Source organism: Lepidochelys kempii, chromosome 13 (genome assembly GCF_965140265.1).
Source record: "Lepidochelys kempii isolate rLepKem1 chromosome 13, rLepKem1.hap2, whole genome shotgun sequence".
Classification (NCBI taxonomy): domain Eukaryota; kingdom Metazoa; phylum Chordata; order Testudines; family Cheloniidae; genus Lepidochelys; species Lepidochelys kempii.
Genome location: NC_133268.1, coordinates 941,905 through 956,061, shown reverse-complemented (window position 1 = coordinate 956,061; position 14,157 = coordinate 941,905). Strand labels below are relative to the sequence as shown.

Here is a 14,157-nt window from a genome sequence, read left to right as displayed (position 1 = left end):
CCAGAGCTCTCACCATGAACAATGTCCGTGGGCCCTGGTCCTCGGGGACTCTGGGCCCACAGCCTGGCCCTCTCCCTGGGACCAGCGTGACCCTGGCCTTTCCTGTTTCAGAGAAAGAGGGCGTGTGCCCAGACACAGTGGTGGAGGCGGCTAACTGCACGGAGGAATGCCAGACCGACAGCGACTGTGAGGAGAACCTCAAGTGCTGCCAGACAGGCTGCGGCTGGTCCTGTCAGATCCCCAACGGTAACGCGCCCCCTTAGCGCTCCTGCGGGTCGCCCGGCCCACTGTGTCCCCGCCACTGCCCTGCCCAGGGGGCAACTGGCTGGGAGCACTTTGACCTGGGCTCCACCTGACACTGCCAGGTGTGTTGAGTGGCCGGGTCGTGCGGAAGTAGCAGTTGACACAGGCCGGGGGGTGTGAAGGGAGCTGGGGGACGTCTCTCCAACACGCAGGGATTGCTGTGTGCAGCTCAGCTCCACCGTGCTGGGCTTCTGGTCAGCACCTGTGCTAAGTGGCGGTGCCTGCAGGCCCCAGGTGGGGGGAGGGCCCCCACCAGGCCGGGCACTGTAGTTCCTGAGCTGGGGCCCCGGGTGGGGGCTGCGCCGGGCGCTGCCCAGTTCCTGAGCTGGGGCCCCGGGTGGGGGCTGCGCCGGGTGCTGCACAGTTCCTGAGCTGGGGCCCCGGGTGGGGGCTGCGCCGGGCGCTGCACAGTTCCTGAGCTGAGGGCCCGGGTGGGGGCTGCGCCGGGCGCTGCACAGTTCCTGAGCTGGGGCCCCGGGTGGGGGCTGCGCCGGGCGCTGCCCAGTTCCTGAGCTGGGGCCCCAGGTGGGGGCTGCGCCGGGCGCTGCCCAGTTCCTGAGCTGGGGCCCCGGGTGGGGGCTGCGCCGGGCGCTGCCCAGTTCCTGAGCTGGGGCCCCGGGTGGGGGCTGCGCCGGGCGCTGCACAGTTCCTGAGCTGGGGCCCCGGGTGGGGGCTGCGCCGGGCGCTGCACAGTTCCTGAGCTGGGGCCCCGGGTGGGGGCTGCGCCGGGCGCTGCACAGTTCCTGAGCTGAGGGCCCGGGTGGGGGCTGCGCCGGGCGCTGCACAGTTCCTGAGCTGGGGCCCCGGGTGGGGGCTGCGCCGGGCGCTGCCCAGTTCCTGAGCTGGGGCCCCGGGTGGGGGCTGCGCTGGGCGCTGCACAGTTCCTGAGCTGAGGGCCTGGGTGGGGGCTGCGCCGGGCGCTGCACAGTTCCTGAGCTGAGGGCCTGGGTGGGGGCTGCGCTGGGCGCTGCCCAGTTCCTGAGCTGGGGCTCCGGGTTGGAGCTGCACCAGGTAGCAAATGTAACACCTGGCAATTACAGGCCTGTAAGCCTAACTTCAGTACCAGGCAAATTGGTTGAAACTATAGTAAAGAACAGAATTATCAGACACACAAATGAACAAGATTTCGTGAGGAAGAGTCAACACGGATTTTGTAAGAGGAAACCATGCCTCACCAATCTGTTACAATTATTTGAGGGGGTCAACAAACAAGTGGAAAAGGATGATCCAGTGGATATAATGTATTTGGACTTTCAGAAAGCCTTTGACAAATGTCCCTCACCAAAGGCTCTTAAGCAAAGTAAGCTGTCATGGGATAAGTAACTCGTTAAAGATAGGTTTCAGAGTAGCAGCCGTGTTAGTCTGTATTCGCAAAAAGAAAAGGAGGACTTGTGGCACCTTAGAGACTAACCAATTTATTTGAGCATGAGCTTTCGTGAGCTACAGCTCACTTAAACAAAGGGTAGGAATCAATGGTCAGTTTTCACAGTGGAGAGAGATAAATAGTGGGGTCCCCCGGGGATCTGTACTTGGACCGGTGCTGTTCATCATGTTCATAAATGATCTGGAAAAAGGGGTAAACAGTGAGGTGGCAAAATTTGTAGATGATACAAAATTACTGAGGAGCGTGAAGTCGAAAGCAGACTGCGAAGAGTTACCAAGGGATCTTACAAAAAGTGGCAGATGAAATTTAATGTTGATAAATCCAAAGTAAGGCGCATTGGAAAACATCATCCCAACTCTACATAAAAACGATGGGGTCTAAATTAGCTGTTACCACCCGATGTGCAGCGGCAGTCAAAAAAGCGAACAGTGTTAGGAACCATTAGGAAAGGGATAGATAATAAGAAAGTAAATATCATGATGCCACTATATAAGTCCGTGGTACGCCCACACCTTGAATACTGCGTGCAGTTCTGGTTGCCTCCATCTTACCAAAGAGATATTAAAACTGGAAAAGGTTCAGAAAACAGCAAAAAAATGATTGGGGGTATAGAACAGCTTCAATTCAGCTTCCGCTTGACTGGAACAGCTTCGATTTATGAGAGATTAAAAAGACTGGCACTGTCCAGCTTGGAGAAGAGACGACTGTGGGGGGATGTGACAGAGATCTATAAAATCATGGCTGGAGTGGAGGAAGTGAAGTGTTATTTACCTTTACATATAACACAAGAACCAAGATCACCCAATGAAATGAATAGGCAGCAGGTTTAAAACAAACAAAAGGAAGTATGTCTTCACCCAACGCACAGTCAGAGGAACTCGTTGCCAGGGGATGTTATGGAGGCCAACAGCATAACTGGGTTCAACAAAGAATTAGATACGTTCCTGGACGTTAGGTCCATCAATATTAGTCAAGATGGTTGTGACGGGGCTGCCCGTGGGAGCCTGCTGAGGTCACTCAATCAGGGTGAACTGCAAACAGAATGGGGCAGACAAACCCCAAACGCTGGTGGATATTCCAGTTCTTAGATTTACCAAACCAGCACAAAACAGCTTCTATAGCCCCTCCCTGGGTACTCAGACGTCCAAACAACGCAGTTCTCTTAAAGTGCCCAGCCTCTGGCTCCATCCAGACACACCTGTCAAACATAGGATGATAAATTCTGAAAATCTTATTTCATCATAGAAAAGAAAAGGTTCTCCTGACCCCAAAGGACCAAGCCCCAGACGCAGGTCAAATAATAACTCAGATCTTACCCCAAATACACGCTTATAGTCAATTCTTATTAACTAAACTAAAATTTATTAAAAAAGAAAAGAGAGAGCGTGCTGGTTAAAAGATCAATATACAGACAGACTTGAGTTCAATTCTTGAGGTTCAGATACAGAGCAGAGCTGAGCTTGTCGTGGACAAAATTCCTTTTAGAAATAGCCCATAGGTTATAGTCCAATGTCCCTGTTCAGGGTGACTCCAGTCAGTGACTGGGGATCTCAATCCTTAGGGCTCAGGGTTTCCCCTTCTTGAAACCCAAAGCAGATCTGAGATGAAGAGGGATCATGTCCCAAGGTTTTTATACATTTCCTGCAGCCTTTTGGCCTGAGAAAACAATCGGCTTAACTTTCCTTCTTCCAAACATCCTGGCAATTAGCACAGGGTAATTTATCCATTCAACAGTTCAGATACCGGCTATCACAACCTTCCCAGTGACATATAGACAACAGTACTATTTCACTCCAGTGTCTTCCTAAATATTAATAGTCCTTTACTGATCTTTGAATCAAAGCTATAGCCATCGACAAGACTTGTTTGCTGACATCACAAGACCTGAGCAAACATCTCCCCTTCTACCTCTAACAATGCAGACTTGCATTTCAAAGCTCTCTCCATTTCCATCTCTTCCTAACCAGTCTTTAAAGTTTGGCCATAGGTCAGGTCAGTCTGTGAGTTAATTAACTCTTTCTGGCCCTGTCACCTTTCAGTGAGATATATTACACTCATAACGTCACAATGGTCAAGGACGCAACCCCATGCTCTGGATGTTGGCTAGATTGTCGGGCTCAACGGGTAGTGATCAATGGCTCCATGTCTAGTTGGCAGCCGGTGTCAAGTGGAGTGCCCCAGGGGTCGGTCCTGGGGCCGGTTTTGTTCAATATCTTCATAAATGATCTGGAGGATGGTGTGGATTGCACTCTCAGCAAATTTGCGGATGATACTAAACTGGGAGGAGTGGTAGATATGCTGGAGGGCAGGGATAGGATACAGAGGGACCTAGACAAATTGGAGGATTGGGCCAAAAGAAATCTGATGAGGTTCAATAAGGATAAGTGCAGGGTCCTGCACTTAGGACGGAAGAACCCAATGCACCGCTACAGACTAGGGACCGAATGGCTAGGCAGCAGTTCTGTGGAAAAGGACCCAGGGGTGACAGTGGACGAGAAGCTGGATATGAGTCAGCAGTGTGCCCTTGTTGCCAAGAAGGCCAATGGCATTTTGGGATGTGTAAGGAGGGGCATAGCGAGCAGATCGAGGGACGTGATCGTCCCCCTCTATTCGACATTGGTGAGGCCTCATCTGGAGTACTGTGTCCAGTTTTGGGCCCCACACTACAAGAAGGATGTGGATAAATTGGAGAGAGTCCAGCGAAGGGCAACAAAAATGATTAGGGGACTGGAACACATGACTTATGAGGAGAGGCTGAGGGAACTGGGATTGTTTAGTCTGCAGAAGAGAAGAATGAGGGGGGATTTGATAGGTGCTTTCAACTACCTGAGGGGTGGTTCCAGAGAGGATGGTTCTAGACTATTCTCAGTGGTAGAAGAGGACAGGACAAGGAGTAATGGTCTCAAGTTGCAGTGGGGGAGGTTTAGGTTGGATATTAGGAAAAACTTTTTCACTAGGAGGGTGGTGAAACACTGGAATGCGTTACCCAGGGAGGTGGTGGAATCTCCTTCCTTAGAAGTTTTTAAGGTCAGGCTTGACAAAGCCCTGGCTGGGATGATTTAATTGGGGATTGGTCCTGCTTTGAGCAGGGGGTTGGACTAGATGACCTCCTGAGGTCCCTTCCAACCCTGATATTCTATGATTCTATTCTATGATTCTATGTCCCTAAACCCCTGACTCCCAGAACCTGGGAGTAGATGACAGGGGGTGGATCACTCGATAATTGCCCTGTTCTGTTCACTGCCTCTGAAGTATCTGGCACTGGCCATTGTCAGAAGCCAGGATAATGGGCTAGATGGACATTGGTCTGACCCACTGTGGCCGTTCTGATGTTCTTATTAGGTGGGGCCCTGGGTGGGGCTCAGACTCAGGCAGACAGGCATGTCTGAAGGCAGTTTGTATTCTCCTGTGCAGAGATGCATGGCCCCATGCTCCCGATCCCCCTCCTGGCCCCCGGGGATTTGCAGTTATTCTGAGCAGAAGTTGCCCAGACTTCGCTCAGTTTTGAGCCCGGTTTGGCTGGGAAGCAGACTGCAGCCTGAGCTCTGGCTAGCTCTTCTGTCACCTACAAGCCTGTGCAGCAGGGGGACAGGAGGGGCCCAGTGAGGTGCGTGGAGTTACAGTGCTGTTAAACTAGTCTGAGACCCCCAGTCAGGCCCTACAGATCCCAACATGCAATGTGCCAGGCTGACTGTTCAGATCCAGTGGGCACAGGGCAGCTGCACTTTGCCCCACTTGCTCTGGAAGCTGTGGCAGGCAGGCAGCCCCACGCCCCACACCCCGCGGGGAGGCAGGAAGCCCTTGTGCTCTGCCTGTCAGTCACCATAGCAGGCGAAAGAGACTCAAGAGCTGCTTATATCTGCTCCTCCAACCCCCAGCCCCTTCAGAGTACCCCAGCAAACCGTGCAGCCTCCTCCCAGCCAAAGGGAGGCCGGGGGGGACGTGTTTGGGCTCCGGAAAACCAGGAGTCCCTTCTCCCCCAGCCCATGTGCATTGCTCGCTGCACCTCTGTGAGACTCGGTCCCATCTCCAGGCTGGGGACACACAATGCTGGTGGGCCGAAAATAAACTACGGCCCAAGAACAGCTACTGAGGCAGCTGCTGGAGCGGGTGAGAGAAGAGAGGTGGCAAGGCCAGGAGAGCAATGCCTGAAGGCGAGGAATTGCCATGAGCAGAGAGGGATCAGGATTGTCCCTTCTGACATTAAAGTCTATGAGTCTGTAAGAAAGGGAACACTCAAGCTACTTGCAGTGCTAGATCAACCTTCTGCCTGGGGATAATCCCCAGAGAGGCGGGGAGTCCTGCCGAGGGGCCAGCAGGGACATGGAGTGGGCTCTCAGCAGGCGGGGACAGGAGTCCCTTTCCTGGGCCGGGGGGGGAGACCCAGCACATATAGCCCCCGCCAGCCACAGACTCTGCATCTGAACGTCCTTTTCCTCAGGTCACGGCTCCGGGCAGAGTCCCTCTGGGCCACGTCCACTGGCTTCCCAGATGCCTTCGAGGAGCAGTGGGTGCTGTCCGGGGGTCTCTGCTCGGTCTCCCCCTCTGGTTCCCTGATTTTGACCCTGTGACCCTCACTCCTGTCCCTGTTTTTCCATTGGTTGTGCCCCGAATGCAGTTGAGACCCGGGTCCAGTAGCTCCGCCCCTTAGGCTGGGGGAGGGGCCGTTAGAGGTGGGCGGGTGCAAGAGCCTCAACAGGTGCCATGATGCACCCTGGGGCCCGGCTGGGGCATGTGACCGCCAGACACAGGTGTCCCACTCACCCCGCCGGAGAACTCTCCGTCTGTGCAACAGCCCTGCCCGGCCAGACCCCCAGCCGCCTCGCAGGCTCCCGCGGTGCCGGGTCCTGCCCAGCCTTGACTGCCTCTTCCAGCCCCTCCAGCCTTGTCCTGGCCCAGCTCTGACCAGACCCGCTCCACCCACCGCCTGACCCCCAAGCCCTCGCACTCACTCCAAGCAGCCTTTGACCTTCGGCCTGCATCCGGACGCCAGCGTCAGTCCTGATTTGGCTTATCTGCAGACTGACCGACTCTGACCCATAGCCTGCCCCTGGACCCCAGTTTCAGTACTGCCCTCAGCCCCATTCCAACTCCACACCTGGCTCCAACCACCAGGCCTGACCGCCTGGAACCCAGAGCTGACAGGCTTTAACAGGTTCCCATACCGGACCCTGTCACGGCGTCCCCGGGCGATGCTCTGGAACGGCTCCCCACGAAGCCAGGCAGGACTCTGGGGGAGTCTCCTTTCTGGGAGCAGCCTGTCTGCAGGACACACAGCTCACACAGCTTCCACCTTCCTGGGTCTGACCTCGGAGCATTCAGCATCCTCTGCCCCTCCGTGCGCTTCCCACAGCGAGTTCGTCCAGGCGGGGTCCTGGGGAAGCCAGAGGGTCCTGCCCCCCAACTCCACAGTCAGACGGGACTCTCAGCCAGCCAGTAAAACAGAGGTTTATTAGACGACAGGAACATGGTCTAACACAGAGCTTGTAGGTGCAGAGAACAGGACCCCTCAGCTGGGTCCATTCTGGGGGGCAGTGAGCCAGACAACCACGTCTGCACTTCACTCCATGTCCCAGCCAGCCCCAAAACTGACTCCCCCTCCAGCCCCTCCTCCTCTGGGCTTTGTCCCTTTCCGGGCCAGGAGGGCACCTGATTCCTTTGTTCTCCAACCCTTTATCTCTCACCTTGAAGGGGGGAAGGGCCCAGGCCATCAGTTGCCAGGAAACAGGATGTCGGCCATTCTCTGTGTCCAGACCCCTGCACACACCTGCCCTCTAGGGCTCTGCAACGATCATACACCCTTACCCCACCCCCTAGATACTTAAGAACTGCATAGGGGAAACTGAGGCACCTCCACAATATTCAGAGGAAACATTAAGAACAGTTCTACTTCGTCACACCTTCTAACCAACAGAAGTGGGACTGGTCTGCAGAAAAGGACCTGGGGATTACAGTGGACGAGAAGCTGGATATGAGTCAGCAGTGTGCCCTTGTTGCCAAGAAGGCCAACAACATATTGGGCTGTATTACTAGGAGCATTGCCAGCAGATCGAGGGAAGTGATTATTCCCCTCTATTCGGCACTGGTGAGGCCACACCTGGAGTACTGCATCCAGTTTTGGTCCCCCCACTGCAGAAGGGATGTGGACAAATTGGAGAGAGTCCAGCGGAGGGCAACGAAAATGATTAGGGCGCTGGGGCACATGACTTATGAGGAGAGGCTGAGGGAACTGGGGTTATTTAGTCTGCGGAAGAGAAGAATGAGGGGGGATTTGACAGCAGCCTTCAGTTACCTGAAGGGGGGTTCCAAAGAGGATAGAGCTAGACTGTTCTCAGTGGTGGCAGATGACAGAACAAGGAGCAATGATCTCAAGTTGCAGTGGGGGAGGTTTAGGTTGGATATTAGGAAACACTATTTCACTAGGAGAGTGGTGAAACACTGGAATGTGTTACCTAGGGAGGTGGTGGAATCTCCTTCCTTAGATATTTTTTGTTAAGGTCAAGCTTGACAAAGCCCTGGCTGGGATGATTTAGTTGGGGGTTGGTCCTGCTTTGAGCAGGGGGTTGGACTAGATGACCTCCTGAGGTCCCTTCCAACCCTGATATTCTATGATTCCATGATCAGTCTATTGTCTGGAGAAGCCCTAGATTGGACATTATCCCTCCCAGCCTGCCCAGGTCCCTCGCTAATATTCGACCACCCTGACAGCCCACAGCCGAGGTGGCCCCGCAGTTCCTCACACTGGGTCCCCAACCTGTCTCTGCCTACAAAGTACCCAGCGGCTGATACAGCCTGGAACCAGGTGTCCTGGAGCTACTGTTTCTGTCAGGGACTGAACGATGCCAGAAAGGATGAGCTGGCTCGGGTCCAGTCCCCTTCTGCACACAGCCATGCCCGCACATGCCCAGGTCCCAGCCGGGCCTCCCAGTGGGGGGCAGCTCAGTTTAGGAGCCAGCTCTGGCACGGCCTTCCGGGAATTTGCTGGGAGCGCAACTGATGCCTGCAGCCCCTCAGTGACAGTGAGGGGGTCGGGGCCAGCCTCCAGAGCCATAGCGGGTAATAGCCCCCTGAGGTGCTCGGTGCGCGTCTGGAGTCGGTGGGGGAGCACTGGGGTCACAGCAAATTCTACCCTTGGCTGCCCTGCAGGCTCTGACGCTCAGGGCCTGTTTGTACCAGTTCTGGGGGGAGTTGTGGGGACGGGGCCCCTCCAGCTCATCAGCCGGGGAAATCCTGAGCAGAAATGGCTTTGCTGCAGGGGCACAGAGACAGGCCAGCCCTCCAGGGGGCATTGTGCATCCCCTTGGTCCCCAGGCCATTGCCGGGGAGCCTCCGGAGCAGTTGCCCCCCTGCTGATGGGGCCAGTGGAGCTGCTCTGAGCGCGGGCTGTGCCAGGTGCAGTCCATGTGGGTGCGTATCTGGGGGCTGCTGCTCAGCGTGGAGCCCCACTGTGCTGGGTGTGCCCTGTCCCCCCAGAGCAGGGGGCTGCCGCACCCCATTTCCCTGCAGGAAGTGGCTCTCTTGTGGAGAGGTATTATTGTCCAGCCTGGGGCAGGGTCTCAGTGGGGGATTCAGCCTCATTTATCTGCACCCCCGTTCCCAGCCAGTCTGCTCCCCTGCACCCAGCTCCTGGCCTGCTCCTCCCTCATCCCCTGCAGGCCTCTGCCTCTCCTCTGGGCCTCACAGGGACTGGAGCAGCCCAGCCCCTTGCAGCCCTCCAGGTGCTGTCTGGCCCTCTCCATGAGGCATTCCCCTTGGTCCGGCTACAGCTCTCAGGGTGTGAAAGCAGCAGCTAGACCTAGCCCTGGTGTAGACAGCGCTAGGTCGACGGGAGAGTGCTCGGTCTCTCGGAGAGCTGAAGAGCTACAGCAACCGGCGCGCCCCTGCTGGCCGTGTGGATAGGCATCGTCACTCCGGCGGTACAGCTGCATCGCTGCAGGGTTTTGAGCGTAGACAGGCCCTGAGATCTCCATACCCGGCCCTACGCACAAGATGTGCGCACAGAGCTGGCTACGCGCACAGGCGCTGGGCTGCCCACAGCCAACGCAGGGGCACAGAGGGAGGCCGATTGGAAAGTGAGGCCCTTCGTCTCCTTCACACAGAGCCCCGGAGCCAGGCTGTGCCCCTTGGGTGCAGACACTTTCCTTTCAGAGCAGCGAGCGCTGCTCCCAATCCTGACCCCCCTGGTGGGTGTGTCTGCTGAGCCCATGGGCCGGGGACCCGCACGCGAAACTCATACTGTCTCCCACCCTTTCAGTGAAACCTGGCTCGTGCCCAGTGGTGCCAGGTGGAATCCCCTTACTGGGTCTGTGCAGGAACCAATGCAAAGTGGACTCGCAGTGCCCAGGGATCATGAAGTGCTGCATGAACGGCTGTCGCAAACAGGCGTGTGTCCGCCCAAATGTTTAAAGGTGAGCGTGGGGTAAACAGCTCAGCATCCCGGCGTGTGCCCCTGGGGTGCGGGGCAGACAGCTCAGCATCCCGGCGTGTGCCCCTGGGGTGCGGGGCAGACAGCCCAGCATCCTGGTGTGTGCCCCTGGGGCGTGGGGTAAACAGCCCAGCATCCCCGCGTGTGCCCCTGGGGCGTGGGGCAGACAGCCCAGCAGCCCCGTGTGTGCCCCTGGGGCGTGGGGCAGACAGCCCAGCATCCCGGCGTGTGCCCCTGGGGCGTGGGGCAGACAGCCCAGCATCCCCGCGTGTGCCCCTGGGGCGCGGGGCAGACAGCCCAGCATCCCGGCGTGTGCCCCTGGGGCGCGGGACAGACAGCCCAGCATCCCCGCGTGTGCCCCTGGGGCGCGGGGCAGACAGCCCAGCATCCCCGCTTGTGCCCCTGGGGCATGGGGCAGACAGCCCAGCATCCCCGCGTGTGCCCCTGGGGCGCGGGGCAGACAGCCCAGCATCCCAGCGTGTGCCCCTGGGGCGCGGGGCAGACAGCCCAGCATCTCGGCATGTGCCCCTGGGGCGCGGGGCAGACAGCCCAGCATCTCGGCATGTGCCCCTGGGGCGCGGGGCAGACAGCCCAGCATCCCGGCGTGTGCTCCGGGGGCGCGGGGCAGACAGCCCAGCATCGCCGTGTGTGCCCCTGGGGCGCGGGGCAGACAGCCCACCAGCCCCGTGTGTGCCCCTGGGCCGCGGGGCAGACAGCCCAGCATCCCCGCGTGTGCTCCGGGGGCATGGGGCAGACAGCCCAGCATCCCTGTGTGTGCCCCTGGGGCATGGGGCAGACAGCGCAGCATCCCGGCGTGTGCCCCTGGGGCGCGGGGCAGACAGCCCAGCATCCCGGTGTGTGCCCCTGGGGCGCGGGACAGACAGCCCAGCATCCCGGTGTGTGCCCCTGGGGCGCGGGGCAGACAGCCCAGCATCCCGGCGTGTGCCCCTGGGGCGCGGGGCAGACAGCCCAGCATCCCGGCGTGTGCCCCTGGGGCGCAGGATTAGATAGCAGAGCATCCCCTACTCCTGGGGGAATTCTGCGCCACTGCAGATTTTTCTTTGGTTCCCTGCAGAAAAATGACTTTCTGTCAGGGAAGCTCAGGAAAGCTGCAGAAGCAGCCATGCACCACTCCCGAACAGCACAGGTACATCATGTCAGGCACCCAGAGCAGCCAGGGAGAGATAAATCGCCACGGGGTGGGGGACACCCCAGCCAGTGGCTCCTACCCTGAGCTGAGATCAGCTGCTCGTCCCAGCTGGGCTGGAGGCAGGATAGGACAGGACTTCCTCTTCCCCTGCAAGAGTGTCTGGGGCTGTGTCAGACCCAACCCCAGAAACCTCCCACAGCTGCAGGAAGCTCAGCATTCTCCCCTGCTTCCTGCCCCCATTGCTCCTCAGATGTGGAGGGAGGGGGTTACTGTATGGGGACTGCTCCCCCATCCACCCAACCGCTGTGCATCCGGACCTTCCATACCCAGACACCTCTGCCAAGCCTCACCTGGTACATCCAGAACTCCCCTAGCCCTCCCCATACGTGAACCCCACCCCACTGAACCTCAATCCCTGCATCTGGAGCCTCCCTGCCTCCAGACCCCCACCCCTGCAGCCAGACCACCCCCACTGAGCTCCCTGCACTCAAATCCCCACCCTGATACCCCACCCCCTGTACCACCTTCACCTCCCACATCCAGAGCCCCACGCCACTGACCCCCAGCTAGCTGCACCCAGACCCTCACCGAGCTCCACTCCCCCAGCACCCAGACCCCCTGCTGAGCCCCAACCACCTTCACCTGGAAGCCCCTGCAGAGTCCGATTGCCCGTGCACCCGGAAACCCCACAACGAGCCTGTGTGCATCCAGATCCCCCCACACCAAGACCCCCCACTGAGCTGCCTGCCCCCAGATTGTCCCACACAGAACCCTCTCACCCCACACTTGGATCCCCCCACACTGATACTCTCCCTGGTTGAGCCTACCTGCCCCACACCTGGTGCACCTGGCGCAGAAGGGCAAGGCTCCAGGGTGTTTCTGGGGACGGTCCAGGCCTTGTGCTGTATCAGGGTCAGGGACAGCCTCACTGCTGAGTCATGTCCTGGGGGTGGGGGTGGGGTGATCTCCCACCTTCTTTCAGCCAGTGGCTTGTGCTCCTCACTGCCATGCTGGAGCCTCTGCATTTATTGATTGACAAATAAAACTTGCAGAATTTTTTATTTTTTTGGCACAGAATTTTTAATTTTTTGGTGCAGAATGCCCTCAGGAGTAATCCCCATGGGTGCTCCTGGGGCCTGGGATAGATAGCCAGCATCCCTGTGTGTGCTCCAGGGACATGGGGTAGATAGTCCAGCATCCCTGTGTGTGCTCCGGGGGCACGGGGTAGATAGTCCAGCATCCCTGTGTGTGCTCCGGGGGCACGGGGTGGACAGCACAGCAGTCCTGTGTGCTCCTGGACGGAGTGGCAGCATGGAGTGGGGTGGCAGGCAGTGTTCCCTCTAATGTTTCCCACCCATGTGCAGAATGAATTTTGTTATGTGACACATCACCTCCAGGTTGGTGCACAGAACAAAATTCATGTGGCGTGGGTGGGGCTGAGGGGTTCGAAGTGTGGGCGGGGACTCAGGGCTGGGGCAGAGGGTTGGGGTGGGGGGGTGCGTGCTCTGGCTGGGGGTGTGGGCTCTGGGGTGGGGCTGGGGATGAGGGGTTTGGGGTGCAGGAGGGTACTCCGGGGCTACGGCGGGGAAAGAGGACTCCCCGCCCCCCAGCTCTCTCTCCCCACAGCAGCACCTGGGCTGGGGGGAGAGGTCCCTTTCTCCGCCGTGGCAGCTCCAGGGCTGGGGCCGCAGGATAGGCGCCCCTCCCGCAGCAGGTCCGGGCCAGGGCTGGGGCTGGGTTTGGCCTGGGGGAGGGGCGCCCTGGCTGGTCTGGGCACCCCGGCCGTGGCGGGCTGGGGGAGGGGTGTCCGGGCCACGGCAGGTTGGTGGCCGGGCTAGGTTGGGGCTGGGGGAGGGGTGCCCCTCCCCAGTTGTGGAAGTTCCCTGGCATGGGTTCCCTGAGCTGCTGCACGGTGGGACGCTTACAGGGAAGGTAGGTGACAGGGCACCCCGCGCCCTATCTCCCGTGCAAGGGTCTCATGGCCAGTGCTCCCAGGCACTGTGGGACCTCCTTTCCCACTGCACAGCTATATGAGAAGCTCAGATGCCACGAGGATGGGCAGACAGCCAGACCTGGAGGGAGATCTGCTACTTCTCCCCCTCAGGTAGTCAGTGTCATTTGCCCTGTGGGGCCAGCCTGTCCCTGGGGCGTTCTAGAGCCAGGAGAGGAGAGGATCTCCCCAATCCCGACCTAGCCCAGAGTGTCACTGTGAGCAGGGCTGATACCGCGAGCCAGCCTCACCCTCCCAAGATCTCCGCCGGCCCCAGGCTTCCAGCAGGGCTCTCCATACAGATTCCCTACGCTGCGTAGGGCTCGTCAGGGGTCCCAGGACACAGCCTGCAGGCCAGCAGGGGCTGGCAGTACCCAAGAGGCGATTCACTGTCGGCACCATCACTGCACCCAGTGCTGGGGTGGGCAGGAGTCCTGCTCACAGCCCGCTCCCTGCCTCCTCATTGCTTGACCTTCCCTTTGCAGATGCCTCCTAGATCTGCCCATCACCAGGCAAAGGGGGAGCGGCTCTCTGACACGCCTGTCGCTCTGCACATGACTCCCAGTGCCCCAGCATGGAGCTGCCCTGCTCTCCAGCTCCCTGCCCAGGGCTCTCGTGGACCAGCACATCCAGACTCCAGTCTCTCCCTGACCCCAATAAAACAGCCTCGTCCTGCAGCTCTGGTGGTCGTGTCTGCATCTTCTCCAGCTCTTTGGGCCAGGTAGCTGGCCAGCTCTGATCCTGCGCCCACGTTTCCCCCGTACACCTGCCTCACCCGTAGGCTCCAGTCCTGCACCCCTGCCTCACCACAGACATTGCACGTGTCCAAACCTGTGCTCACCAGCAATCTGCACCGTGCAAATGGCTGTTTGTCTTGCAAAATGGGTACACGCTCAATATACAGC

The 14,157-nt window shown here is 58.7% G+C and overlaps 1 protein-coding gene across 2 annotated transcripts in view; it reads left to right on the top strand.

The window, feature by feature from the left end:
• The window catches only part of LOC140897322 (WAP four-disulfide core domain protein 2-like), a 33,424-nt gene extending 19,495 nt beyond the window's left edge, over positions 1–13,929 (top strand). For both annotated transcript variants that reach the window (XM_073309800.1, XM_073309801.1), the window contains exons 2-4: positions 112–246; positions 9,942–10,095; positions 13,738–13,929. In XM_073309800.1, coding sequence (XP_073165901.1) covers positions 112–246; positions 9,942–10,093 — 287 coding nt within the window. In that variant the 3' untranslated portion in view covers positions 10,094–10,095; positions 13,738–13,929. The remainder of the gene's footprint in view (positions 1–111; positions 247–9,941; positions 10,096–13,737) is intronic.
• The last annotated feature ends 228 nt before the right edge of the window (positions 13,930–14,157 follow it).